This window comes from Anguilla rostrata, chromosome 13 (genome assembly GCF_018555375.3).
Source record: "Anguilla rostrata isolate EN2019 chromosome 13, ASM1855537v3, whole genome shotgun sequence".
Lineage (NCBI taxonomy): Eukaryota > Metazoa > Chordata > Actinopteri > Anguilliformes > Anguillidae > Anguilla > Anguilla rostrata.
In genome coordinates, this window is record NC_057945.1 from 38,554,974 (window position 1) to 38,582,337 (window position 27,364).

Sequence of the window (27,364 nt, forward strand, 5' to 3'; positions counted from 1 at the left end):
CACCCATTACTTTTAATTATTATTGCAATATCCAATACAACATTACATAAGTATACGAGTTTAACTGAATGGTAAGGGAAGAATTAGAGTAATTTAAAATGTGTTACTTCAACATTCTGTGCTACCTTGTAACATCAACTATGCAACTAAAAAAAAAAATATATATATATATATAAATGTGGCTGGATATTTCACTAGAATGGCAAGGAGAATAGGACAGTATTAACACTTGTTTGTAGAGGTGAAAACATCACACACAGAATATCATGGCTGGGGTATAAGCATGCAGTACATAGGGCGGATTTCATTCAATTAAATCCCAATTGCTTTCTGATAGCATGACATATATAATGTGCTGCTGCTTCCCCTGGACATGTTGTCTCAATGATATGGGGGTGTTTTGATTACCTTGGACCCTCCACTCTTCAGATATGGTGTCACTTATATCAAATAAGCGTCATAGAAAATGTGGCTGGGGTTTGAACATGCAGTACGTAGGCAAATTTCATTCAATTAAGTTCCAATCGCTTTCTGATACTATAACATATAACATGCTCTGCTGCCTCCCCTGGACATGTTGTCTCAATGATATGGGGGTGTTTTGAATACCTTGGACCCTCCACTCTTCGGATATGGTGTCACTTATATCAAATAAGCGTCATAGAAAATGTGGCTGGGGTTTGAACATGCAGTACGTAGTACAAATTTCATACAATTAAGTTCAAATGCTTTCTGATGACCATAGACGATATAACATTGCTGCTGCGGCTCCAGTGGACATGTTGTCTCAGATAGGGGGTGTTGTTGAATGACCTTGGACCCTACTAATTTAAATGGTGTCACTATATCAACTAAGCGTCATCAGAAAATGTGGCTGGGGTTTGAACATGCAGTACGTAGGCAAATTTCATTCAATTAAGTTCCAATCGCTTTCTGATACTATAACATATAACATGCTCTGCTGCCTCCCCTGGACATGTTGTCTCAATGATATGGGGGTGTTTTGAATACCTTGGACCCTCTACTCTTCGGATATGGTGTCACTTATATCAAATAAGCGTCATAGAAAATGTGGCTGGGGTTTGAACATGCAGTACATAGTACAGTACATTTCCAAAACTACTTGCAATTTTAAAAAGCTTTGAACATGCACACTGCAATGAACCAAGCTGAATATTATGAAGTTAGAATGGCATGTCGAGCTTAAAATCTGCAGTCGAAGTAGCATGTAGAAATTCTGACAGAAGGAAAACAAGAAGAATTATAATAAGTATGCAAGATAACCAGTAGTGGGTTGCAGAAGCAACCATACTAATTAATAAAAAATAAAATCAAACACAAGTATCCAACCTAAAGGAAAAACGTACACTCAGGGATCAGTGGATACACCTACAGTCATCTCAGAAACCATGGGATGGGTGATGTTTTCCTACATGAAATAAAATCGTCACTTCTTCTTTTGCGATCACAACCACGTCCTAACACTGGTCCTAAGTCAGATGTTTTTTCTCTTCACTGGTCAGCTAAAACAAATGAGAAACAGTCACAACTACAGATTAAGAGAAGCAATGTCGCAAACATAAATATGGCCAAAGCAAATAATCCAAATACAGCCAAGCAGAGTTAACAGTGCATCGCAGTACCTTTGAATGATGTGAGCTCATCCAGATCCTGTTTTGGCGGGAGTACTATGAAAGAAAAGTTGGAATATGAAAAAGTATTAAGGAATATACATTTTGACATGATAAGTGTCAGTCATAATGGAAGCAAACTCATTAGACTGGCAGATATCAAAATGTAATAATTTATTCAAGCAATCTGAAGTCATATGCTCATGATTATACAGACAATAATAATGACTGATTTTTTTTTACATACATTGTTATTTTGCATATTTGAAAGTAAAATGAGAACAAATAACAAATCTGGTAATGAGCAGTACCTTCAACCCTCTTTTTCAGGCCCAGAGCAGAATAAATTTCAATGCTGCTAGCAGCTATAAATACAGAAATACAGTGTGTTAAACAACATACATGTGAGAAAAAGATGCTAAACTACAGTACATTATGTTCAATTCACTGGTATACTGTGAACATTAGTTGAATTCAGAGCTAACGTTTTGCATACAATTATTAATTTATCAAGAAACACATAAAATCCAAATTTATTTTATAATTGTGTACTCAAAGGTGAATGAGGGATAATGTCTTGTCACTAAAAAATGTTTTCTAGTGGTTGGATTTTCTGCCAAGACAGGAAACAATATCTTTGCTAACAAGGATTTGTGGAATCAGAACCTGAAATAAAAGTGCAATATGAAAAGACCATATTATCCTGGACTCTCTGAATATTAACACAGATTAGCTCAGAAATGAAACTATGCAAAGTGTGTGTTACACATTCCATCACCAGTGAGATAGCATTACGTTGCAACTGGCAATGTGATGTGACACATTTAACATCAGCTGTTTGAACATGAAGTTGTTTCATTATATAAAATTGAAACAAAATGGAGAACATTTGGATATAAAAAATGGTCTAACATTACAGCATAAATTATTAAATACCTTTTGTTTCAGTGGATTCCTCAACATCACTGAAATGTCCACTATCCAACTTCAGGTTTTCTGAAATACATATTGCATGACAGAGAGAAAGTACAGTGATCAATAAGTAGGTTCTCCCTAGATTAGATGGGTAGACATATATATTCACAGCACAAAATTACTCACCGAGAGGTCAGAAATATTAACAAGGGGAACTGGAAACAACATGTCTCACCTGTGGGTGGCTTTGAGAAAAACATGTCATCCTGTGGTGTCGGGTTGTAAGCTGTTTAACACAGTGGAATACACACACATGGGATAGAGGCTGTCAGTTCATTTAAACAATGTTAGTTTTCTGTATATTTGTTTCTATACATCTTTAAACAATATGCTCAGTGCTTCAGATTATGCTGTCTGGAGCCCATACAACACATGCTTTACCAACTCCTACATTTCTTGTGCTCAATATAAAACCAAGTCATTGGTTTTATATTGAGCACAGAGTATTCTTGAGCAATGTACTTAACCTGGATTTCTTCAGTATATATCCAGCCGCATGAATTGATACTAAGTGAAAATGCAGAAGTTGTGTATATTGCTGTGGATAAAAGCGTCTGGTAAATGCCAGTAATGTAACAGAAAGGCAACGAGCTGGTAGCACAATTCACACTCACCCAACTTCCTTTTCTTTCTCAGGCAAACACAGCCCAGGGCTGTGAGGATGAGTCCGAGCAAGACTGAGCTGGCCACAGAAACCAGAACTTTCCGCTTTAGGACTGACAGACAAGGGAACACAAAACAAAGACAGCAACAAGATAGCATGACTTTCTTTCACCACCGCTCACTACGAGCACTTGAAGGGTGATGGAGGAAGTGGTCTTGGGTGAGGCGCATTTCATTAATAGCCTGACAAAAGGAGTGGAACTCACCAATGTTGTTTTCTCTGAATCCTTCGCTGATCTCTGTGTAAGAGGGTTGGCCTGTTCTGTTTCCTCTGCATTTATATTCACTACTGTAAGAGTCATTTCCAGCGGTGAGTGTGAGTCTGTCCCCGCTGGGGTCCAGTGGAAGATGCAGTCCGTCTCTGTACCACGTGTAGTTCCACTCAGCAGAGCTCCCCTCAACCTGACACCTCAGAGTCAGACTGTCTGACCTGAAGATCTCTGTCCATGCAGTCTCCAGAGCCAGCACAGCCTGAGGACGAGCTGAAACGCCACAGTGATTAGGAAATAGGTGATTAAAGCATCATGCTCAACTATAAATTATAATACATCAAAGCGCCATGCCCAAAACATGATTGAAAAAATCACTTATTGATGCATGTATGTTTGCACTTCGATGTCGCTGCTTGCCCGGTGGCACTGTCATGTTTAAACAGGCAAGGGCCTTCCCCAAAAGTGTAGGGGAAGCACAGAATAGTCTAGAATGTGATTGTATTCTGTAGAATTAAAATTAGCCTTCACTAGAACTAAGGGGCCTAGCCCAAACAATTAAAAACATCCCCAGACCAAAGAGTGTCCAGATACTTTTGGTCATATACCGTATAGAACATTTCGGAATTATTTGCTTTATCATATACTAGACAGAGAAATAAAACAGTAAAATGTATTTCTTATGTTACCAGTTATGTTGAGCTGGAGAGAGTCACTGTACGGTGTGTAGAAAGCGGGTCTCCCTCTCCCTGCTCGGCACCAGTACTCTCCACCATGTGAAACTGCAGCAGAGCGGATGGTGTAACTGGACCCGTCAGTGCTGCTGGAGTCAGTGCTGGTCAGTGCTGCTCCCTGTGTTTCTTTGTACCACAGATACTCCCAGCCAGCAGGATCTGTGCCAGCCCTACATCTTAGGGTCGCTGTATCTCCTGTGAAGATCTCTCCACTGGGGGGGTCCAGAGTCAGCAGGGGTTTTGGGGCCTCCCCTACAAAACAGTTTCACAATTCACAATTTCACACGCGGGTTAAAACACCAGGAAACCAGAGTAAACATACATTTCAGATGCTACATTAAAACACAACATAATAAACAGGCCTGCACAAAGAACAAGCCACAACATTACAACATTAACCAATAAAAGTAAATGGAAATGCTAAATTTTAATTATTACATTTGTATCGTTATGTAATAAATGACATCTTACCAGAAACTTTGAGTGCAACTGTACTGCTGATGCCTGTGTACAGTACTCTTTCCTTATGCTGTCCTTGACATGTGTATGTTCCTGCATCTGACTGAACAGCAGACAGGATCTCATAGGCGTCCTCAGCTGTGCCCACAGGAAGTTCTTGTCCATCTCGGTACCATTTATGCATCCACACAGCAGAGTGGTCCTGAATGTGACAGTGCAGAGCCGCTCTCTCTCTGTTAAAGATGTTTGTCCATCCAGTCTGTAGAGTCAGAACCACGGGTGGGAGTGCTGGACAGACCAGGAAACAAAGTGCAAGATGAAGATGGAGTCACAGGAATACCTCTTTTCATCAATTGCTCTTGTAAATACCTTATATAACAATACACAATATAACAGAGTTAAAAAAAAAAATGAGTCATTTGCAAATGCTGAAAATTATTACTCTTATACATGAACATAAATTTAAGTCAAAGTTATTTTCACAGCACAACAACATTACTCACCATCTACAGTCAGGGTCACATCATTGCTATTTTCAGTGTAAACATCTCTTCCTGGTATTTTCCCTCTGCAGGAGTATTTTCCACTGTGTGACTGATCTAGAGCTGGGATTGTGAACTCATTTCCACTACTGGAGTCCTCACTGTTGATAGGGGCTCCATCTCTGTACCACAGATAACTCCACCCAGTCTGACGGGTCTGAATCTCACATCTGAGAGTCACTTTCTCAGTGGGGTAGAACGTCCTCCATGCAGGGTTCAGGGATAGCACAGCAGGTGGTGGAGCTGCCAGTACAGGACACAATTAAACCCAGCACAGGGACAAAGAACTTCACTTCCTCAGAAATACTTTATTTTCTCCTTAATTTCACAAGCTTTTCAGCAGGGGTTCAGGAATCTTCCTGATACATGTATTCATGAATCGGTGAAAATTTCTAAGCTGACATAAAATTTTCATTTTACAGAGTAAATAATAATTTTGCAAAGTGCCTAGGTTACTGGCATCTACTAAGTGTCAAAATATAAAGAAAATGAATTATAATGAAGCTCCATCTGTCTCGGTGCCATTTTTACAGTCATAAGAGCATAAAAAGGCATGAAGCAAAATATAGTGAAGTAACGAAGAACTACATGTGGATGCTCCAAATTATTAAGAAATACATAGGCTAATAATCAGTTCATACGCTACATTTAGAAAAGTATGTGGATACCCATATGTACTTGAACATATCATTCCAAAACCATGAACATTAACATGTAGTTAGACCCCCATTTGCTGCTATAACAGTCTCCACTCCCCGTCCAGTAGATTTTGGAACATGGCTGCAAGGATTTGTTTCCATTCAGTCACAAAAGCATTACTGCGGTCAGGCACTGATTTTGCGATTAAGGCCTGGTTCGCAGTCGGCATTCCAATTCATCCTAACAATGTGTGATGGGGTAGAGGTCAGTGCTCTGTGCAGGCCAGTCAAGTTCTTCCAAACCAAACTCGGCAAACAATTTCTTTATAGACCATACTTTGTGCACAGGGGAATTGGCTTGTGGAAAAGGGGAAAGGTCCTTCCCCAAACTGTTGCCATAAAGTTGGAAGCACACAATTCTCTAGAATGTCATTGCATGGTGTAGCATTCAGATTTCCCTTCAATGGATCTAAGGGGCCTAGTCCAACCCATGGAAAACAGCCCCAGACCATTATTCCTCCTCCACCAAACTTTACAGTTGGCACAATGCATTCTGCCAAACCCAGATTCGTATGTCAGACTGCCAGATAGTAAAGCATGATTCATCACGCCAGAGAATGTTTCCACTGGATTTTATACATTAAATTTGTATTTTTATGTAGTAAATGACAGCTTACCATTAACTTTGAGTGCAACTGTATTGCTGCTGCCAGTGTACCATACTCTTTCCTTATGCTGTCCTTTACATGTGTATGTCCCTGAGTCTGACTGAACAGCAGACAGGATCTCATAGGTGTCCTCAGCTGTGCCCACAGGAAGTTCTCGTCCATCTCTGTACCATTTATGCATCCACACAGGAGAGCGGTCCTGAATGTCACAATGCAGAGCTGCTCTCTCTGTGTTAAAGATGTTTGTCCATCCAGTCTGTAGAGTCAGAACCACGGGTGGGAGTGCTGGACAGACCAGGACACAAAGTGCAAGATGAAGATGGAGTCACAGAAATACCTGTTTTACGTGGAGCGCGCACGCTCTTCAGTCCATAACTTTTTACACAAATGGTAAAAAAAGATCAATGGCAAATGCAAGCTTTCTTGATTGATTTTGTCAACACCTTTCTACACAGTGTTACAGAGTGAACAAAGGAGTCATTTCCAAGCACTGAAAATTATTACTCTTATACATGAATATAAATTTAGGTACAAGTAATTTTCACAGCACAACAACATTACTCACCATCTACAGTCAGAGTCACATCTTTGCTCATTTCAGTGTAAACATCTCTTCCTGGTATTTTCCCTTTGCAGGAGTATCTTCCACTGTGTGACTGATCTAGAGCTGGGATTGTGTGCTCATTTCCTCTGGAGAGCGCACTGTTCATAGAGGCTCCATCTCTGTACCACAGATAACGCCACTCAGTCTGACGGGGCTGAATCTCACATTTGAGAGTCACTTTCTCAGTGGGGTAGAACCTCTTCCATGCAGGGTTCAGGGTTGGCATCGCAGACGGTAGAGCTGCCAGTACAGGACACAATCAAAACCCAGCACTGTGACAAAGAAATGCTTTTAAAAAAATATTATTTCACAGTCTTTTCAGCAAGGGTTCAGGAATCATCCTTTTACATGTATTCATGAGTCAGTAAAAATTTCTAAGATTACATACATTTTTTATTTTGCAAAGTGCCTTGGTTAATAGCATCTACTAACTGTCAAAATATAAAACAGGGGTTTTTCCCAAAAATCTGTCGAGTGGGGGGTGGGCTGTGGGGGGTTGTGTTGGATTCTGTCGATTGTTGAGGCGATGGGTGGCGGGGGATGTGGGGGATGTGGGGCGTGGGGGTTCTGTCGAGCGGGAGAGGGGGTGGGGAGGGTTTGGTTTGCTTGGTAAAACCATTCTTTACATTGTTATGAAATGTTCGGTTGCCATTCCGTTTACAATTTATACCGCTAGTTGCGCGATAGTGGATGAATGACGAAATATCGAAAATAACGTTATTTATCTTAGATAAACATTGGATCATGTGGCCCCCCCTAGCGGTTGAGGCCCTAAACAACCGCATAGACCGTTTATGCCACGGGCCGGCCCTCATATAAACACAATTAGTTATAATGAAGCTCCATCTGTCTCTGTGCCAGTTTTACAGTGAAATAGTGTAATAAGGCATGCAAAAATAGTGATGTAACTGGAAAAGCTACACCTGCATATTACAGATGATTATGAAAGATATGGACTACAAATCAATTTATTTTTGCCCTTAACTTACAAATGCAGTGCTGCAAATGCTGGCTTTTATTCACATCAAAAATTTGTAAGTAAACTTTGATAATTTCTGAACGAGCAATTGTGTGTTTATTGTGAAAAAACGAAAGCCCTCATTTAATTGTACGTCAAAATTAAGTTTGAGTGAAGACTGAATCTAGGCCAATGTGTGCCTTCAACTGCAGTGTGTACAAATAGAATGTGGTTACACTTTAGGAGCATCAATTTGAGCAGGCACCAAAATGGTGACAGTCTGACAAACCAACTTCCTTCTCAGTTACTAATACATGATGTTCTTTGGGTTCTACTGTGCTGAAATTATTTCGTTTTAAAACTATAACTTTTTGTTTTTGTAAATGTCTGAGGCATGTTTGTGTTAAAATGCCACTATGATTTATTTCATTTTAGTTGTAGTAAATAATCCATTTCAATTATTAAATTTGTATTTTTATGTAATAAATTACAGCTTACCATTAACTTTGAGTCTGATCGCATTGCTGCTAACGGTGTACAGTACTCTTTCCTTATGCTGTCCTTTACATGTGTATGTCCCTGAGTCTGACTGAACAGCAGACAGGATCTCATAGGTGTCCTCAGCTGTGCCCACAGGAAGCTCTTGTCCATCTCTGTACCATTTATGCATCCACACATGAGAGCTGTCCTGAATGTCACAGTGCAGAGTCGCTCTCTCTCTGTTAAAGATGTTTGTCCATCCAACCTGTACAGTCAGAACCACGGGTGGGAGTGCTGGACAGACCAGGACACAAAGTACAAGATGAAGATGGAGTCACAGGAATACCTGCTTTTTATGGATTGCTGATGCCTGTCAGTCGACAACTTTCTATATAATATTACAAAGGTAACAAAAAAAATCATTTGCAAATGCTGGATATTAATTATTGAACTATTAAATAAGCATTAATATATGTCTAGCTAGCTCTCACAGCACAACAACATTACTCACCATCTACAGTCAGAGTCACATCTTTGCTCATTTCAGTGTAAACATCACTTCCTGGTATCATCTCCTTACAGAGTATTTCCACTGTCTGACGATCTGAAGCCGACATTTAACTCATTTCTTGGAGAGCACACTGTCTCATCAGGGTCGATGTTTGTACCACAGATAACTCACCCAGTACTGACGGGTCAATTCACATTTGAAGTCACTTCTCATGTAGAACTTTCCTCCTCAGGATTCTTGATACACAGCAGGGGTTGAGGCAGTATCAAACACAATTAAACACTATCACAAGAACTTACTCTAAAATGTTCATTTCCCAGTGAAAAGTTTTAATTTAGCAAAGTGCCTTGGTTAATAGCATCTACTAAGTGTCAAGATACACACAAAATTAGTTATAATGAAGCTCCATCTGTCTCTGTGCCAGTTTTACAGTGAAATAGTGTAATAAGGCATGCAAAAATAGTGATGTAACTGGAAAAGCTACACCTGCATATTACAGATGATTATGAAAGATATGGACTACAAATCAATTTATTTATGCAGTGCTGCAAATGCTGGCTTTTATTCACAATCAAAAATTTATAAGTAAACTTTGATCACTTCTGAATGAGTAAAAGTGTGTTCATTAAGGAAAAATGAAAGCCCTCATTCAACTGTACGTCAAAATTAAGTTTGAGTGAAGACTGAATCTAGGCCAATGTGTGCATGCAACCACAGTGTGCCCAATTAGAATGTGGTTACACTTTAGTCCAGCAAGCTCCTTCCCTATCTGTCCTCTATTGTTAATTCCTCTCTCTCCTCTGGTCATGTTCCCTCTGATTTTAAGATGGCTCGTGTTACCCCACTTCTCAAAAAACCCACCTCAGACCCCTCCAATGTAACGAATTATCGACCCGTATCGCTTCTACCCTTTCTGTCCAAAACCCTTGAACGAGCAGTTCTTAAACAACTAACCTCTTTTCTCCATCAGAACAACCTGCTAGACCCTCACCAGTCTGGCTTCCGATCCGGGCACTCAACAGAGACTGCGCTCCTAGCTGTGACGGAGGCACTTGCCACTGCAAGAGCCTCACGCCTCTCCTCTGTCCTGATCCTTCTTGACCTGTCTGCAGCTTTTGACACGGTCAACCATAAAATACCCCTCTCCACCTTGGCTGGGATGGAAATTGCCGGGACTGCCCTGTCTTGGTTCGCTTCCTATCTTGCAGATAGGACCTACCAGGTCACCTGGAAGGGGTCTGCCTCTGCTTCTCATCCACTTGTTACGGGAGTGCCGCAGGGATCTGTACTGGGTCCTCTGCTGTTCTCCTTATACTCTTGGTTCAGTCATTAATTCACATGGCTTCTCCTATCATTGTTATGCAGATGACACACAACTCTTCTTTTCTTTCCCCCCCTCGGCTACACAGGTCAATGATAAGATCTCTTCCTGCCTGGCTGACATTTCCACCTGGATGGCCAGCCACCATCTGAAGCTCAACCTCAACAAAACTGAGCTGCTCTTCTTCCCGTGCAAGACCTCCTTACTTCGTGAGCTCTCAATCACGGTTGATGGCACCACAGTGACTGCCTCTCACTCTGCTAAGAGCCTGGGGGTGGTCCTGGATGACCAACTGGACCTCAAGGAGCACATCAAGGCAACATCACGGTCCTGCAGATTCCTTCTGTACAACATCAGAAGGATTCGACCATACCTGACGACGCACTCCACCCAGCTGCTCATCCAGGCTACGGTGACCTCTCGCCTTGATTACTGCAACTCTCTCCTTGCAAGCCTGCCAGCTTGTGCCATACAGCCACTATAGATGATTCAGAATGCCGCTGCCCGACTCATCTACAACCTCCCCAAATTCTCCCACGTCACTCCTCTGCTGCGATCACTTCACTGGCTACCGGTCGCCACCAGGATCCGGTTCAAAGCCCTGACCCTTGCCTACACTGCTGCCAACAGGACAGCCCCCATCTACTTGCAGGACATGACTCAATTCTATGTGCCTGCTCGACCACTCCGCTCTGCGGCAGCAGGGCGCCTTGTAACCCCTCCCAACCGCCCAAAGGGATCACAGAGCTTCTCCACCCTAGCTCCCCAGTGGTGGAACGAACTCCCCGTCCCTCTCCGAACCTCCCCCTCACTACCCATCTGGCCTGAAGACTCATCTCTTCAGACTATACCTAGACTAACCACCACCACGCTGTATATTTCACTCTTTTATAAAAATAAAAAATAAAAACCCTTTTCCTGTCACTTGTTACATGTTGCCCCATCCCAACACCTCTTGGTAATTTGTATTTGTCCTAATACTGTAGCTTATTCTTCTGCCTAGTTGGCTTTGCAGATGTTAGGCCAGAATAGTGTTCACTGTTCTCGGCTAGAAATAGCTGTACAAAATAAGTATTGTACCTTACTGAACCCGTGTTTAGCAGTTGTCTACGACCATGAAATGCACTTTTTTGTACGTCGCTTTGGATAAAAGCGTCTGCCAAATGAATGTAATGTAATGTAATGTAGTCAGAACCACGGGTGGGAGTGCTGGACAGACCAGGAAACAAAGTGCAAGATGAAGATGGAGTCACAGAAACACCTGCTTTACATGAAGTGCTTACGCTCTTCAGCCAATTGATTTACACAAACTGTAAAAAAAAAAAAAGTATCATATTCAAATGCAAGCTTTTCTGCATAGACACAGATTAAATAGTTAATCTGTGTCTGTGCAGAGTGACTTCCGCTTCACATCTTTGAGTTTAATCAGTTCAGTTGCACATTTAAAAACAGAAATTGGATTTCGATATATCCTCTTGAAGAATAAGAATATGATATATCTGCTACAAATCAAATCACTGCATTCTGTTCATAAAGTGTGAACATCTTGTCTTACGTGTTACTGTCAGAGTATGTGGAGAGTTGATTATCTCGTGATTTTCAGCCTTTGCTTCACACCAATACTGAGCACTGTCAGACTCAATCACACGACTCAGGATATAAGTAGAGGACCCTTCTCGAGTATATGAGGAGAGTGTGGTCTCTTTAGCTCCACTTAGCTTCTTCCAGGAATATTCCCATTGGGTGGATGGATCTGAACCCTCAACCTTACAGGTAAGATGCACAGTCTCCCCTGACATCACATTTGACGTTTGCGGATCAGCAGTCAGGACAACTCGAGCACTGGTCTCTAGAGAAGAAATATTATCCCAGTGAGAACAAAGGATGTGAAATGGCTTCCAAAACCAAGCATTCAGCATTTTCATAAAATGTACTTGCAGCCCTAATTGTAGGCATCGGGCAATAGAGAATAAACTCATGTAGAGCAAGAAAGTTCATTTCAAATTAGAATGGCAGATTATTTTAATAAAAGAAAGAGAACTTGCTCATATTTGAGGCACATGAAGATACAGCAGATCGTGAATTTGTGTACTAAATTCAATGTAGCTGACATCGTAATAATGATCAGCTGCAGTTTCCTCTTTGTTTCAAGAGGTCTTTTCTTACAAATTTCTGAATGACTCTTTATGGATAAAGTACAGAACAATAAAATAAATAAGATGTGCATGAATAATGAAAATACTTGCCTGTCTCTTGTACAAAGACAATCAGGACAACAAGGCCTACCGGGGGAAAAAAATAACATTTTATTAGCTATTCCAGTTATTCACCAATAAAGCAAACCCAGTACATATGAAGGGCACAGAAATGTTGTGTAGACATTATCTCAACAAGAAAAAACAGAAAAAAAGAAAGAAGAAACACAAAAAATAAACAAATCTTTCTCTCTTTTTGGGCGATTGTAAATCTTGAAAAGCACTTTCTACTCACAGGGACCCTGTTTACCCTTACCTTGGGAGACAGCATACCTTCCACTCGCACTTCGTAAACACGTAACAGGTTGTGTTTAAAAAAAGGATGCAGATCTCAGTACACAATGATACATCACACAGTGATTCATTCACACCTACAACACATCATTCACAATGTTATTTTGAGTGTGAATCTTTCTTGTTTTAATTCAGTGATAAGAAAGACAGAATGAAAAACTCACCTATTGCTGTGGTGAACTCATACATGTTGAGCTTTCTCTCCCCTGCTCTTTCTCTAACAGGTATAACCCTGCAGCGCTGGCTGGTTTTGTTAGCGGATATGTTTCATTCTATTAATACAGCTGTGGTCAGGCATTGTCTGGAAACATCAGTGTGGTTAAAGCTACGTCTCATAAACCACGCACAGAAAAAGTCCAAAACTATACACAGACACGAACCTGCATAGACGCGTTTGTGGCAAACACGCCTGCCACAGGCCACCGAAGTGGCTTTCCTAGGGGCCCTCCAGCACAGAGACACAGGGAGATGATGTTCCAACAGTCCACATTTATTTACGAGGGTTTGGCAAGATGTTACAGCCAAGTGAGCCAATCTAAAACACTGTCATGACAGAGAAGCTCCCCGTGTGAGTGGGGATGGCAGATTTAACCTGTGTGCACTGATTACCTCACTACGCACAGGTGCAGCCACTCCTGTTCCTGGGTCCAATTAGCCTGGCCAATTATCTAATTCTTAACCAATTATCCAATTGGCCAGGTCTAATTAGCTTGACCCAGGGCAGGTGTGGCTGCTTAAACCAGCCATCCCCACACCACAGCGTTGTATCCAGCTATAAAACTAGATGCAAAGTAAGAAGTTGTGTAAGTCACTCTGCATAAGTGTTGGCTAAATACCTGTAATGTTAACAGCCTTTCTTGACAGTTCCCCTCCCAGGTGTAATCTAGTTTCTTTCAATGCTTTACATTGCTTTGGGGGTATAGTTTAATTTAATTTGTAGATTAACGTTACTTGTATTTTACTTAAAACATGAAAGTGAACAAGACGTCTCTATCATCCAATGTTACCATTACCATTTACTGTTTAACTACTTTTTCAGTAAGAGTTCAATCCTCAACTGCGAGCGCACAGCTCGTAGCTCCCAGCTCCCCGAGCCACTCCCAGTTTCTTGATCCAAGCTCACACTTCGCACCCCTGAGCTTCGAGCTAGCTCACACCTCGCAGCTAGCTGATCCTAGCTCAGAGCTTGCACCTCGCAGCTAGCTGATCCTAGCTCAGAGCTCGCACCTCGCAGCTAGCTGATCCTAGCTCAGAGCTCGCACCTCGCAGCTAGCTGATCCGAGCTCGAAGCTCCCACCTCGCAGCTAGCTGATCCTAGCTCAGAGCTCGCACCTCGCAGCTAGCTGATCCTAGCTCAGAGCTCGCACCTCGCAGCTAGCTGATCCCAGCTCGGAGCTCCCTCCTCGTAGCTTGAGTGCCAGCTCCCACCTCGCAGATGGTAGTGCAGGGTTTAAATGAAGGAGGCAAGCCGTTTGGTTCTCAGGTACTGACAAAATGACAAAAGCTGCTTTAACAGCACAAACTGAATACGTGTCTCTCGCCCCTTTCCTAGTTCATCGAGACCAGCTGAATCAATGAATGAACTCACGTCACCTCTCCGGTGCGTCTCCTAAAAGCGTCCAGGCGCTACAGGGAATTCTGACTGACAGTCCTAGTGATCTCCACACAAGCCCCCCCCAGAATTCACTGTGGCAGAAAAACTCAACCGCTTAGGGGTCCGGATGACGCGGCCAAACCTTCCCAGTCTCTTGCCCGCAAGCGAGGGCCTGACCGAAACACTGGAGGGGTCAAGGCCCGTATCAGATTCAGTGTTAGGGTGATTGCCAGGGTCAGGGTCAGGGTCTGAGTCCTCGGGCAGGATTTCTCGACCTGAGAGCAGGAGGGCGACCTCTGCGTGGGGGACAGGCGACCTCTGCGTGGGGGACAGGCGACCTCTGCGTGGGGGACAGGTGACCTCTACAGGCGAATCCAGGTCAACGTGAGCCGGCTTCAAGTGGTCTACTGTAACGCGGTCAGACCTACCACCGATGTCCAAAACGAAAAACTTGTCCCCAGACTCCAAAACTCGAAACGGCCCATCGTGAGGGGGTTGCAAAGGGCTACGATGCATTTCACGACGCACAAACACGAAACGCGCATCACGCAACCCTGGGAGAATGTGGGAGCGCGGCAAACTGTGATGCGTCGTGGGCACTGGGGCAAATGACTCCGCACTGTCCCGCAGAACCGAGCGCTGGCGCGTGGCTGACCAAGGGACCCAGCAGTTGGGTAGGAACTCCCCTGGGACGTGCAAAGGTTGCCCGTAAACCAGTTCTGCAGATGATGCCATCAGATCAGCCTTAGGGGCCGTCCAAAGACCAAGTAGGACCCACGGAAGCCTATCAAACCAAGCATCCCCTTAGAGCGCAGCACGGAAGGACGCCTTCAATGAGTGACGAACACGCTCTCACATTCCGTTAGCCTGAGGGTGACAAGCCGTGGTCCAAAGCAGCGTGACCCCCAACTGGCGAGCGATCGCCGCCCACAACTCTGATGTGAACTGAGCCCCGCGGACAGAGGACAAATCGGCCCTGACCCCGAAGCGCGAGACCCACGAACCGATGAAAGCTCGAGCGACCTCAGCAGTGGTGATAGATGTCAGCAGTATTACCTCCGGCTAACGTGTGGTCCTGTCTACGTGAGTAAGATCCAATCAAATCCCCGTTTGTTACCAAAAATTGAAGGCACTAGCTAATCAGGGAGCGCATCGCTACCAAGAATTGAAAGACTCGGCCAATCAGGGCGCGTATGTCTACCAAGAGTTTACCAAGAATTAACCAATCGCTTTCTGGAGTATCTCGGGCTGAGAGTATAGAGCGCTAGCCAGCGCTATGCTACCACCATCAACACAACGCACACAGCACTCATACGCCGGTATATGCACTTATTATAGCTAGCTACCTCTAAAGCATTTCCAGTAAAATAACCCGTTATAACCAGAAGAATGCTCAGTTTACGTCGTAGAATGTTTCTCATCAACACAAGAGCCAAGGCTGTCAGCGTCTGGCAAGCAACCCAACTGCTTGTTAACGAAAACGCTTATAATATGTTACAATGTGCTATAGCAGCTGTTTATAGAATGTCATTTGCATCACCTTGACTCTTTTTTTTCAGGCCACGAACATAACAATGCTACTGTAACAGCTGTGTCAGACCGACAGCGCCATCTATTGGTTGCTGAAGGAAACATAGACGTGCTTAATGAAGTTGTACGCTTAAACATGAAAATGGATACTAGGTGTAGGGCAGTTCACATAAGTCTGCCTCTTATCAGACCCTCAGAGGAAAACAGACTGTTTATTGTGCTGACAGGGAGTCAGTTATTGTGATAAAGAGACAGTGCTCGGCTGCAAAACATCGGACTGGATCAGCATTATTTAAAACTTAAGGTTCTCCATGACAGTGTAGTCATATTTTGTATTGCTGACGTCATGTGGAACAAGTTGGTGATCTCAGCTACAAAGGTTAATCTAGTCTGATATGTTTACAGAGATAGTATACACAGGATTCATTGTTGTACTGTTATGTCATGATTGTTACTTTATTTAATGGATTGAGGGTTTTTCTTTATAATGATAATAATAAGTTCATTTATATAGCACCTTTCAAGAGCAGACGTCACAAAGTGCTTTACAATAAAATCAACAACAAAAGGCAAGTAAGAGAAAACAGATAGCAAAAATCACAAAGCAACAACATGATAAAACAAGATAAACATTTTTTTTTATTTTTATAAAAACAAATTAAACAAAAGCAAGTCTAAAAAAATGGGTCTTAAGCTGCTTTTTAAAGGAGTCCACCTGTCCACAATTCTTAAGTCCAATGGGAGAGAGTTTCAGAGTTTCGGAGCTATAACCTCAAAAGCACAGTCTCCTTTTGTTTTGAGCCTGGGGTGAGGAACAACCAACAAACCCTGATCAGAGGACCTTAGATTCCTACTGGGCTTATATGGCTGCAGTAGCTCTTTAATGTAGACAGGTGCATGACCGTGCAAGGCTCTGTAAACAATTACAAGAATCTTGAAATGGATTCTGAATTTGATGGGAAGCCAGTGTAGAGATTTCAGGATTGGCATTACGTGAGACCTTTTGGGGGACCTGGTCAGGAGCTTAGCAGCAGCATTTTGGACCAGTTGTAAGCGGTGAAGGGATGTCTTACTAAGACAGGTGAAAAGGGAATTGCAGTAATCAAGATGTGAGGAAATAAATGCATGTATAATCACCTCCAACTCAGCTGTGGAGACAATGGGCCTGAGTTTGGCAATGTTTCTCAGCTGGTAGAAGCAGGAGCGAACCAAGCAATTTACATGCTGGTCAAAACTCAATGCCTAGCCCATAGAAACGCCTAGATTACAGAGGGTGGGTTTAACAGAAGCGGATAAAGAGCCAAGACATTCCATCACCTTCAGGACAACGCCATCTGGGGCAGAAAAAAGAACTTCTATTATTTCAGTATTTAGCTGCAGAAAATTGTCTGCCATCCAATCTGTTACAGAGTCGAGGCAATTCAGTAGAACAGCCAGTCTTGAAACATTGTGAGGCTTAAACGAAAAGTATAATTGAATATCGTCCGCATAACAATAGAAGGAGACATCATTAAAATTGCTTATTATCTGCCCAAGAGGAAGCAAGTACAATATAAACAGCAGCGGGCCTAGGACAGAACCTTGGGGAACACCACAAAAAAAGATTCAGCTGATGAGACATAATTATGGATTGTAACCGAGAAAGTCCTGTCTGACAGGTAGAAGGAAAACCAATCCAAAGCTGATCCAGAAGTACCCACCCACTGCCTGAGCCTCTCAATCAAAATACGGTGGGTCCACCGTATCAAAAGCAGAACTGAGATCTAACAGAACCAATACAGAACATTCTCCTGAATCACCCTTCATTAGCAGATCATTTGATACTCTGAGAAGAGCTGTTTCTGTTGAGTACAACCGACGGAAGCCAGACTGAAACTTCTCTAAAATGTTGTGCTCGTCTAAGACAGCTGTTAGCTGCTTAGCAACCACTTTTTCTAAGAACTTATCTATAAAAGGTAATTTAGAAATAGGCCTGTAGTATATATCTATTTATATAAAGAGAGAAGTGCAATGGTTCAGAGAGACTTGTCAACAGTCTCCTGCGCTTATGCATATGCGTATAGACATTTCACCACTCACATTTTGCACAATTGCATATTGTTATTATTACTAAACAATAAACTGCATTCATTTTAAGCTGGCATTCCTCTTTGACTCTTACCACTGCACACCCAGCCGTTTTAAGGTTCTAACACTTAGATCCCAGGATATCTGCACTCTGTAGTCACTCACCAGTACACTATTGTCATAGCAGGATACACAATGTATTTATGCAGGCTACACAAGCAAGTCACCTCCACGTCAACCAAGATAGACAGCGATCCGTATTGAGCCACACTACTGGCGGACAGCAGTCTCCTTCTTCTATACCTAACCGTTAGCCCAGAGGAAAGGTTAAAACACTATATAATCAAGATAACATTAGGAGATCATAGGAGATCATCAGTATTCTGAATATTCCTACTAGAATGCAGAGTAATTTACACCAATAAAAAACACATTGATTTAGCTTGACAAAAACTTTTAAATGCATTGGGCAGGAAAAACATTGGCAAGATTTCAGTTACCTGGGGGTTAAAATTTAGATTAAATTTCTCCTGTCATTTTGTAAAGAATATCACACATATGGCTAAAACTTAAGAAAAATAAAAATTAGGATAAAATCAAACTATGTATGTCGTAAGATATAAATTAAAAAAGCACAAATAAAAGCTTTTAAGCTCAAATAAAATCAAGCACATGTATCCAACATAAAGGTAAGCCGTGTACTCTGGATTCAGTGCTTTGGATTCACCTACAGTGATACATCTTTTATTTAATGTATGAAAATGACATTTTCCTTCATTACATAAAATCCTCATTCTTTCCTTTGCGATCACAGCCATCTGCGATGGTCCTGAGCGAGATGATTTTCCTCTTCACTGGCCAGCTAAAACAAATGAGAAATAGTCACAACTACAGATTCAGGGAAGCAATATCAAAAACAGAAATATGGGCAAACCAAATCATCAAAATACAGCCAAGCCAAGTTTACAGCGCATCGCAGTACCTTTGAATGATGTGAGATCTTCTGGATTCTGTTTTGGTGGGAGTACTATGTAAGCAAACAAGAGATGTGAAAAAGTATTAATGAATATACATGTTGATATAAGTGTCAGTCATTATGGAAGCAAAACTCGTTGAACTGGCATATATCAAAATGTAACAATGTATTCAGACAACCAAGTCACATAGTCATGCATCTATAGATAATGATAATGCATTATTTTTTTTAACATACATTATGAATTAGCATCAATTAAAAATAAAATGAAAACAAAGAAGGAATTGGATAAAGACAGTACCTTCAGTCTTCGTTTTCATGTCCAGAACAGAATAAAGTTCAATGCTGCAAGCAGCTACAAATACAAAATAAATATAATGAATTAAATAACAAAAACTTCTGAGAAGAAGGCACTAAACTACAAAATGAATGGTCAATGCTGTAAAAATTTATTGAATTCAGTAATACCTTTTTGCATATAAGTACTAATTTATCAAAAAACACATGAAGGTGAATGAGGGATAATGCCTTTTTTGTCATTGTTGGATTTTCTTCCCAAACAGAAAACAATATCTATGCTCAGAAGGATTTGTGGTATCAGAACATGAAGTAAAAGTGCATTATGAAAAGACCTTTTTTAATAAAATGGTCTAACAATACATCATAAATTATGAAGAACAATCCACTGAAGCAAATGGTATTTCATAACTGACATCCCCATACAGGTATTATGAAATACACATTGTAAGGCAGAGAAAAAGTAACATAACATAACTGGCCATTCAGCCCAACAGTGTTCGCCATTTTCCTACCACTAAAGTGTACTTGGTGCTCGGGTTACCTACAAACTAGATGGCATCTAGCACCATATCAAACCTGGCCTTGAGAACCCCCAGAGTTTCTGCCACTACTACATGACACGGCAAGCTATTCCACACAGTGACTATTTACTGCCTGTGTGAAAAAATACTTTCTAATGTCTGTGCGGAAGTTGGCTTTTGCTAATTTCCATTTATACCCCCTCGTTCTAGCTTTTATCTTTCATATCAGGAACCAATTTGGTTGCCCTTCTCTGAACCATTTCCTTTATATCTTTGTTCTAGTACAGTCCCCAGAACTGTACACAGTACTCTAAGTGTGGTCTGACAAAGGGATTGTGGTCTGTAAAGGTAAGTGCGATATTCAACAAGTAGGTTCTCCGGTGAAGATTAGATGGGTGGACAGACTTCATCTTTTAAGGGTCTCCTGTGAGACAAAGACATTCACAGCACAAAATGACTCACTAAGAGGTCAGATATATTAACAAGGGGAAATGGAAACAGTAAATTTCTCACCTGTGGGTGGCTTTGACAAAAACATGTCATTCTGTGGTGTCATCTTGTAAGCTGTTTAACACAGTGGAATACACACACATGGGATAGAGGCAGTCAGTTAATTTAAACAATGTTAGTTTTCTGTATTTTTGTTTCTATACATCTTCAAACAATACGTTCAGTACTTCCGATAATACTGTCTGTAGCTCATATTGCACGTTTTCCCTACTCCTACATTTCCTGTGCTCAATATAAAACCAAGTCATTTGAATGAGGACTCTCCACAACGTGTTCACCAATGTGGAACAGTGAACAGAGCAGCAGTGTAGTACCATGGGGAAGGAACTCCACTTGTAAACTTGCAGGTTTGATTCCAAAGTACCACACTGCCAAAGGTACCCTTGATCAACGCACTTAACCTGGATTGCTTTAGTATGGAATCCAGCTGTATAAATTGGAACTATGTAAAAATGCAGGAGTTCTGTACATTGCTGTGGTAAATGCCTGTAATGTAAAAGAAACGCAATGAGCCGGTAGCACAATTCACACTCACCCAACTTCCTTTTCTTTCTCAGGCAAACACAGCCCAAGACTGTGAGGATGAGTCCGAGCAAGACTGAGCTGGCCACAGAAACCAGAACTTTCCGCTTTAGGCCTGACAGACAAGGGAACACAAAACAAAGGGAGGAACCCAAAATCATGCAACTCATTATAAATGACCAGCATTATGACCTGTAATGGCTGAACTACATTGGCTGCATTAGCTGCATGGATTGGCTTCGACTGCTTATCCTTAAGCTCAAAATACCATGGTGCACTGTGGAGTACTGACTGAGTCTATTGCAAACAAGATAGCGTGACTTCCTGTCACACACTGTGCTCACCACGAGCGCTTGAAGGGTGGTGGAGGAAGTGGTCTTGGGTGAGGCACATTTCATTAATAGCCTGACAAAAGGAGTGGAACTCACGAATGCTGTTTTCTCTAAATCCTTCGCTGATCTCTGTGTAAGACGGTTGGCCTGTTCGGTTTCCTCTGCATTTATATTCACTGCTGAAAGAGTCGTTTCCAGCGGTGAGTGTGAGTCTGTCCCCGCTGGGGTCCAGTGGAAGATGCCGTCCGTCTCTGTACCATGTGTAGTTCCACTCAGCAGAGCTCCCCTCAACCTGACACCTCAGAGTCAAACTGTCTGACCTGAAGATCTCTGTCCATGCAGTCTCCAGAGTCAGCACAGCCTGAGGACGAGCTGAAACGCCACAATGATTAGGAAATGGTTGATTAGAGCATCGTGCACAACTATAAATTATAATACATCAAAATGCCATGCCCAAAACATGATTGAAAGTTTATCTAATCATTGTGCAGTCAGAGGTGGAGGGGCGGGAGAGAAGTGCTTATTTTACTAGCCTGTAAATCATGTAAAATAGGCATTAAGTTGCAAGAAATATTGCAAAGAAGGATTTACGCTTAAAAGTGCGAGGTCAAGTAATCATTGAGGCAAAAAGATTATTCCCAGACAGGAATTGCAAAGCAGCTTTAAGATTTCCAGGTGCAGTTTTCAGTACACACTCAGAAGGCAGAAGACAAATATCTTGTGCTGTGTAGCAAGAGAAACGGTCATAAAACTACACCACAACTTACAGGAAGAACTCAGTGCTACTAGAGAGAAACCAGTTCACCTGATTACAGTGAAATGGCAACTATGATCATACAAAAAAAGCATGCAAAAATGTTCAGACAGCAAATGTTTATGCATGTGTCCTTGTATGCAAGTGCAATGAAAATAATATTTATTTTGTTTTTGTATGTGTGTGTCTGTGTGTGTAGACATGCATGTGCTCATGTGCGTTTGTATGCATGTACAGTAATGGCACTACGATTCATTTTATTTCAGTTGTTCTAGGTGAAGGTGAACTGTGAAAGTAACATTATAATATCATTACCTAATAATTAGCGGTATCATATACTAGACTGATAAAAAGCAGTAAATTGTATTTCTTATGTTACCAGTTATGCTGAGCTGGAGAGAGTCACTGTACAGTGTGTAGAAAGGGGGGTTTCCCTCTCCATGCTTGGCACCAGTACTCTCCACCATGTGAAACTGCAGCAGAGCGGATGGTGTAACTGGACCCATCAGTGCTGCTGGAGTCAGTGCTGGTCAGTGCTGTTCCCTGTGTTTCTTTGAACCAGAGATACTCCCAGCCACCAGGATCAGTGCCAGCCCTACAGCTCAGGGTCACTGTATCTCCTGTGAAGATCTCTCCACTGGGGGGGTCCAGAGTCAGCAGGGGTTTGGGGGCCTCCCCTACAAAACAGGTATAATTTCACCCGCAGGTAAAACACTAGAAAACCAGAGTAACATTAAGACACTTGCTATTATAAACAGGACTGCACAAACCATAACTCACCATATAATAAAGTTATTTGTTATGTAACAGATGATTGCTCACCCAGCATTCACCCAGACCATACAATACAATACAATACAATACAATACAATAAGCTCTTATATAGCGCTCTTCATGCGTACATCCCAGGGTGCTTTACAAGAAAAATAAAAAATATAAATAAATAAATAACCAACCTAAGAAGTCAAAACTAAGAGGAATAGGCACATGAGAATCATGGTACGTATAAATTAACATAAATATAGGTCTGTGTAGTTTTCACAGCACAGCATCATTACTCACCATCTACAGTCAGGGTCTCATCTTTGCTCATTTCAGTGTAAACAGCTCTTCCTGGTATGGCTCCTTTGCAGGAGTATCTTCCTCTGTGTGACTGATTTAGAGCTGGGATTGTGTACTCATTTCCACTGCTGGAGAGCGTACTGTTGATAGGGGCTCCATCTCTGTACCACAGATAACTCCACTCAGTCCGATTGGTCTGAATCTCACATTTGAGAGTCACGTTCTCAGTGGGGTAGAACTTCCTCCATGCAGGGTTCAGGGTTAGCACAGGAGACTGTAGAGCTGCCAGTACAGGACACAATCAAACCCAGCACAGGGACAAAGAACTTCACTTCCTTCCTTTTTTTTCTTCTTTTCAGCAGGCGTTCAGGAATCTTCCCGGTACATGTATTAATAAATCGGTGAAAATTTCTTAGGCGATATAAATTTTCATTTTCCAGTGTAATATTTTAATTGTGCAAAGTGCCCTGGTTAATAGAATCCACTAAGTGTCATAATATAAACACAATTAGTTATAATGAAGCTCCAACTGTCTCTCTGCCAATTTTACAGTCACAAGAGCGTAATGAGGCATGATAAAAACAGTGAAGTAACAAGAAGAACTACATGTGCATATTCCAGATTATTAAGAAAGATATGGACTACAAAGCAATTATTTTTGCCCTTAACTTACAAATGCATTTCTGCAAATGCTGGCTTTTAGTCACAATCAAAATTGGTACGTAAACTTTGATGATTTCGGAAAGTGTAAAAGTGTGTTTAATAAAAAATAAAAAAATGAAAACCTTCATTTAATTGTTAGTCAAAATTAAGTTTGAGTGAAGACTGAATCTAGGGCAGTGAGTGCCTTCAACTGCAGTGTGCACAATTAGAATGTGGTTACACTTTAGGAGCATCAGTGTGAACAGGCAGGTCAATGGAGACAGCCTGACAAACTGACTTCCTTTTCAATCACTAATACATGTTCTTTCTGTTCTCCTGTATACACACTACTCTTGCGCTACAAGAGATTTTCTAAAGATACATCTCTTTGAAGTGAAGTATCACTCTGCAAGTAAAATGCTAATATCTTGTCTTACATGTCACTGTCAGAGTATGTGAATAGCTGATTATCTCGCGATTTTCAACCTTTGCTTCACACCGATACTGAGCACTGTCAGACTCAGTCACACGACTCAGGGTGTAAGCAGAGAACCCTTCTCCAGTATAGGAGGAGAGTGTGGTCTCTTTAGCTTCTCTTAGCTTCTTCCAGGTATATTCCCATCGGATGAATGGATCTGAACCCTCAACCTTACAGGTAAGACGCACAGTCTCCCCTGACATCACATTTGACCTCTGCGGATCAGCAGTCAGGACAACTTGAGCACTGGTCTCTCAAGAACAAATATTATCCCAGTGAGAACAAAGGATGTGAAATGGCTTCCTAAAACAAGCATTCAGCATTACCACCACGCACAGACAGCCAATGTTTACGTATTGATTAGCAATTTCAGAAACTTTACTTGCAGCCTTAATTGCTGGTATTGATAAACAGAGCATGAATTCATGTTAGAGCAGTAAAGTTAGTTTCAAATTAGAATGTTTTATTAAAATAACACGTGCCAAAGAAAACTTGCTCATATTTGAGGGACATGAAGATATAGCAGATGCTGAGTTTGTAGTGTAAGCACAATGTACAATTAATAAGCTGGAACCTTCTGTTTTGTTCAATATTCCCTTTGTTTCCCATAAAATGCACTTTATGGATAAAGCAGTATGAATAAGATGCACGTGAATAATAAAAATACTTGCCTGCCTCTTGTACAAAGAACATCAGGACAACCAGTCCAACTGGAGGGAAAAAAATTAATAAAGCACATCAACAGCACAAATGCAGTGCACAGAAACACAAAAACAGGAGAGAAACAAAAGAAATGCCCAAAGCCTCCTTGTGTCCTTGATGTATATAAGGGAACAGAGGGTAATATTTGTAAGTTGGAGTGAGAGGCAGCGTTCAGCATAGTTATTTTGATGGTGAAGCCATACCATCCACTCCAGTTTGCCATGTTATTAGTACTTCATAAACATGTAACAGGTTGTGTTCAAAAAATGAGAAAGAAATGTACTTTCTGGCTAAATTATATTACTTCCACAGAACATGACAATGTTCTTATTCACACAGTGATGCATGGTGACTCATTCACACCTAGAATGCATCATTCACAATGTTATTCTGATTCTGAGTGTGATTCCTTCTTGTTTTAATTCACTATAACAAAGACAGAATGAAAAACTCACCTATTGCTGTGGTGAACTCATGCATGTTGACCATTCTCTCCCCTGCTCTTTCTCAAACAGGTACAGCCCTGCAGCGCTGGATGGTTTTGTTAGCGGATGTGTCTCATTCTTTTAATAGAGCTGTGATCAGACACTGGTGTGGTTAAAGTCACCTCTCATGAACCACGTAAAAAAAACACTTCTAAAGAACTCACAGACACAAACCTGCACATTCCCACATTTAAAGTGAATACCTTTCTGGAATTTTTATATTTATTTATTTGTTTGCTTGTTTTCAATTAATTATTATGTTGTGGTTATGAACATGCAGCAATGTGACTACACAATGAGAGGAGAAAGTAATGAAGACCATGATCTGCACATGAGATGAGCGTGCACTTAGAGACAGGAAATGTGATACAAGGGAGAATACAGAGCAGTATAACCCCTTCTGCATCACACCTTTTTAAATCACAAGTCTGAAAATGACATGCCCACAATAAAATGGCTACTGTCCTTGAGCCCTTTTGACTACAGGCATAATCCTGGCTCTGTTGAAAGGTAACCCTTGGGAGTTTGTTTTCAAAGAGTCAGAATTGCTCTTAAAAAATAATAAATCAGAAAGTAATAGAAGCTCAAACACAGTGGAAGTTTTTTCTCTCACCTAAAAGATTATTATTTTATTTTTTTGTGGAATGGATACAAATGCCAGGTGGGTTTAAAAATACAATGAAGCACCCACACCCACACCATTGCGCAAATCCTGGTTCAAAATTGAATACCACCAAAAATTTGCATTCTGCATTGTTTTTATCCTAAGCTATGTCTAGCCAGGTTTCCAAAAAGGCCATTTGGAGATTCCAAAAGGACAATTGGTTACCAAATGATGTTATGGGTGTTTATAGATGTAAAATACTATATATTGTATACTATGTGTTAGTTGAAGACGTTTGCGGAAATTCTCACTTTTCCTACGCCTGCCACTCTCCACGACCCTCCCCTTGCTACCTCTGGCAGCAGCAGGTCTGGAAGACTGTAGAAAATATCTACATCAGTTATCCAGTTTACTAATCCATTAACTGAATTCCATTGATAAGTTTTTTTTAATCAAATACCCCACCCCCATCAATATTTCACACACTTACCACTATTTCACAACACATGTATCATTCAAAATCAGGCCTACACCTTATTTAAGAGTACTGAATATCACATTGCAGGCATTTGGCAGACGCTCGTATCCAGAGCAACTTGCAACATTTTACATAGCATTTACATTGCATCCATTCATACAGCTGGATATATACTGAAGTAATGCAGATTAAGTCCCTTGGTGAAGGAAACAAAGGTACTGGTCTACCTGCAAATTATGCCGCCCATGTAATAATACATATATTGTGAGAATGTATTTAGTTAATAGTAATATAAATAATTTGAGAATGTATTTAGATGCTCACCGACATAAATCTGAATCAAGTCCTCTGCACTTTTTTTGGATGAAAACTTACTGTGGGTTTTGTTCACTGGATCCTTCTCGTGAAAAAGACTGACCTTATCGTCATATGCCGTCCTGATCGTAATACGCACAGAAGGTGAGGAACCCCGAAGTCTGTTTTGGCATCCCACTTGTTAGAATATAAGGGACCGTTGTCGCTAAATCATAGCCACCGTAAAATGGGTTAGAGAGAGAACCGTGAGTTTTAACACTTTCAAACGGTATATCGTGTTACCAGGCTGATTTAATTTAACCATAATGCAACTGAACGAATGCAACTGAACCCACTCCACGGGGTGAAGGCAAAGGCTGTTTATCTACACATTTATCAGGCCCGTATACGACTGGCTGTACCAGAGCGCTTGGAATTATTGCGTTCTCTCTGCAGATAGCATAGTTTAGTGTCATAACGCACAAAACTTTGCGAAGTCCAGTGTCACGAAATAGTTCCGTATGCCGTTTATGGTCGCCGGTTGGGGCTCAGCTCTCCATCACACCACACC

At 41.4% G+C, this 27,364-nt stretch overlaps 1 protein-coding gene across 1 annotated transcript in view; it reads right to left on the reverse strand.

Annotated features, from left to right (window-relative positions):
- Window positions 1-869: 869 nt before the first annotated feature.
- Window positions 870-27,364, reverse strand: part of LOC135238360 (hemicentin-2-like) — a 118,149-nt gene continuing 91,654 nt past the window's right edge. The window contains exons 29-42 of the mRNA XM_064306149.1: window positions 23,111-23,392; window positions 8,580-8,855; window positions 7,085-7,363; window positions 6,529-6,804; window positions 5,175-5,456; window positions 4,684-4,959; window positions 4,168-4,464; window positions 3,476-3,751; window positions 3,221-3,322; window positions 2,782-2,832; window positions 2,568-2,627; window positions 1,943-1,996; window positions 1,644-1,688; window positions 870-1,523 (exon numbers count right to left, since the gene is read on the reverse strand). Of these exons, the coding sequence (XP_064162219.1) occupies window positions 1,513-1,523; window positions 1,644-1,688; window positions 1,943-1,996; window positions 2,568-2,627; window positions 2,782-2,832; window positions 3,221-3,322; window positions 3,476-3,751; window positions 4,168-4,464; window positions 4,684-4,959; window positions 5,175-5,456; window positions 6,529-6,804; window positions 7,085-7,363; window positions 8,580-8,855; window positions 23,111-23,392 (2,567 nt within the window). The 3' untranslated portion in view covers window positions 870-1,512. The remainder of the gene's footprint in view (window positions 1,524-1,643; window positions 1,689-1,942; window positions 1,997-2,567; window positions 2,628-2,781; window positions 2,833-3,220; window positions 3,323-3,475; window positions 3,752-4,167; window positions 4,465-4,683; window positions 4,960-5,174; window positions 5,457-6,528; window positions 6,805-7,084; window positions 7,364-8,579; window positions 8,856-23,110; window positions 23,393-27,364) is intronic.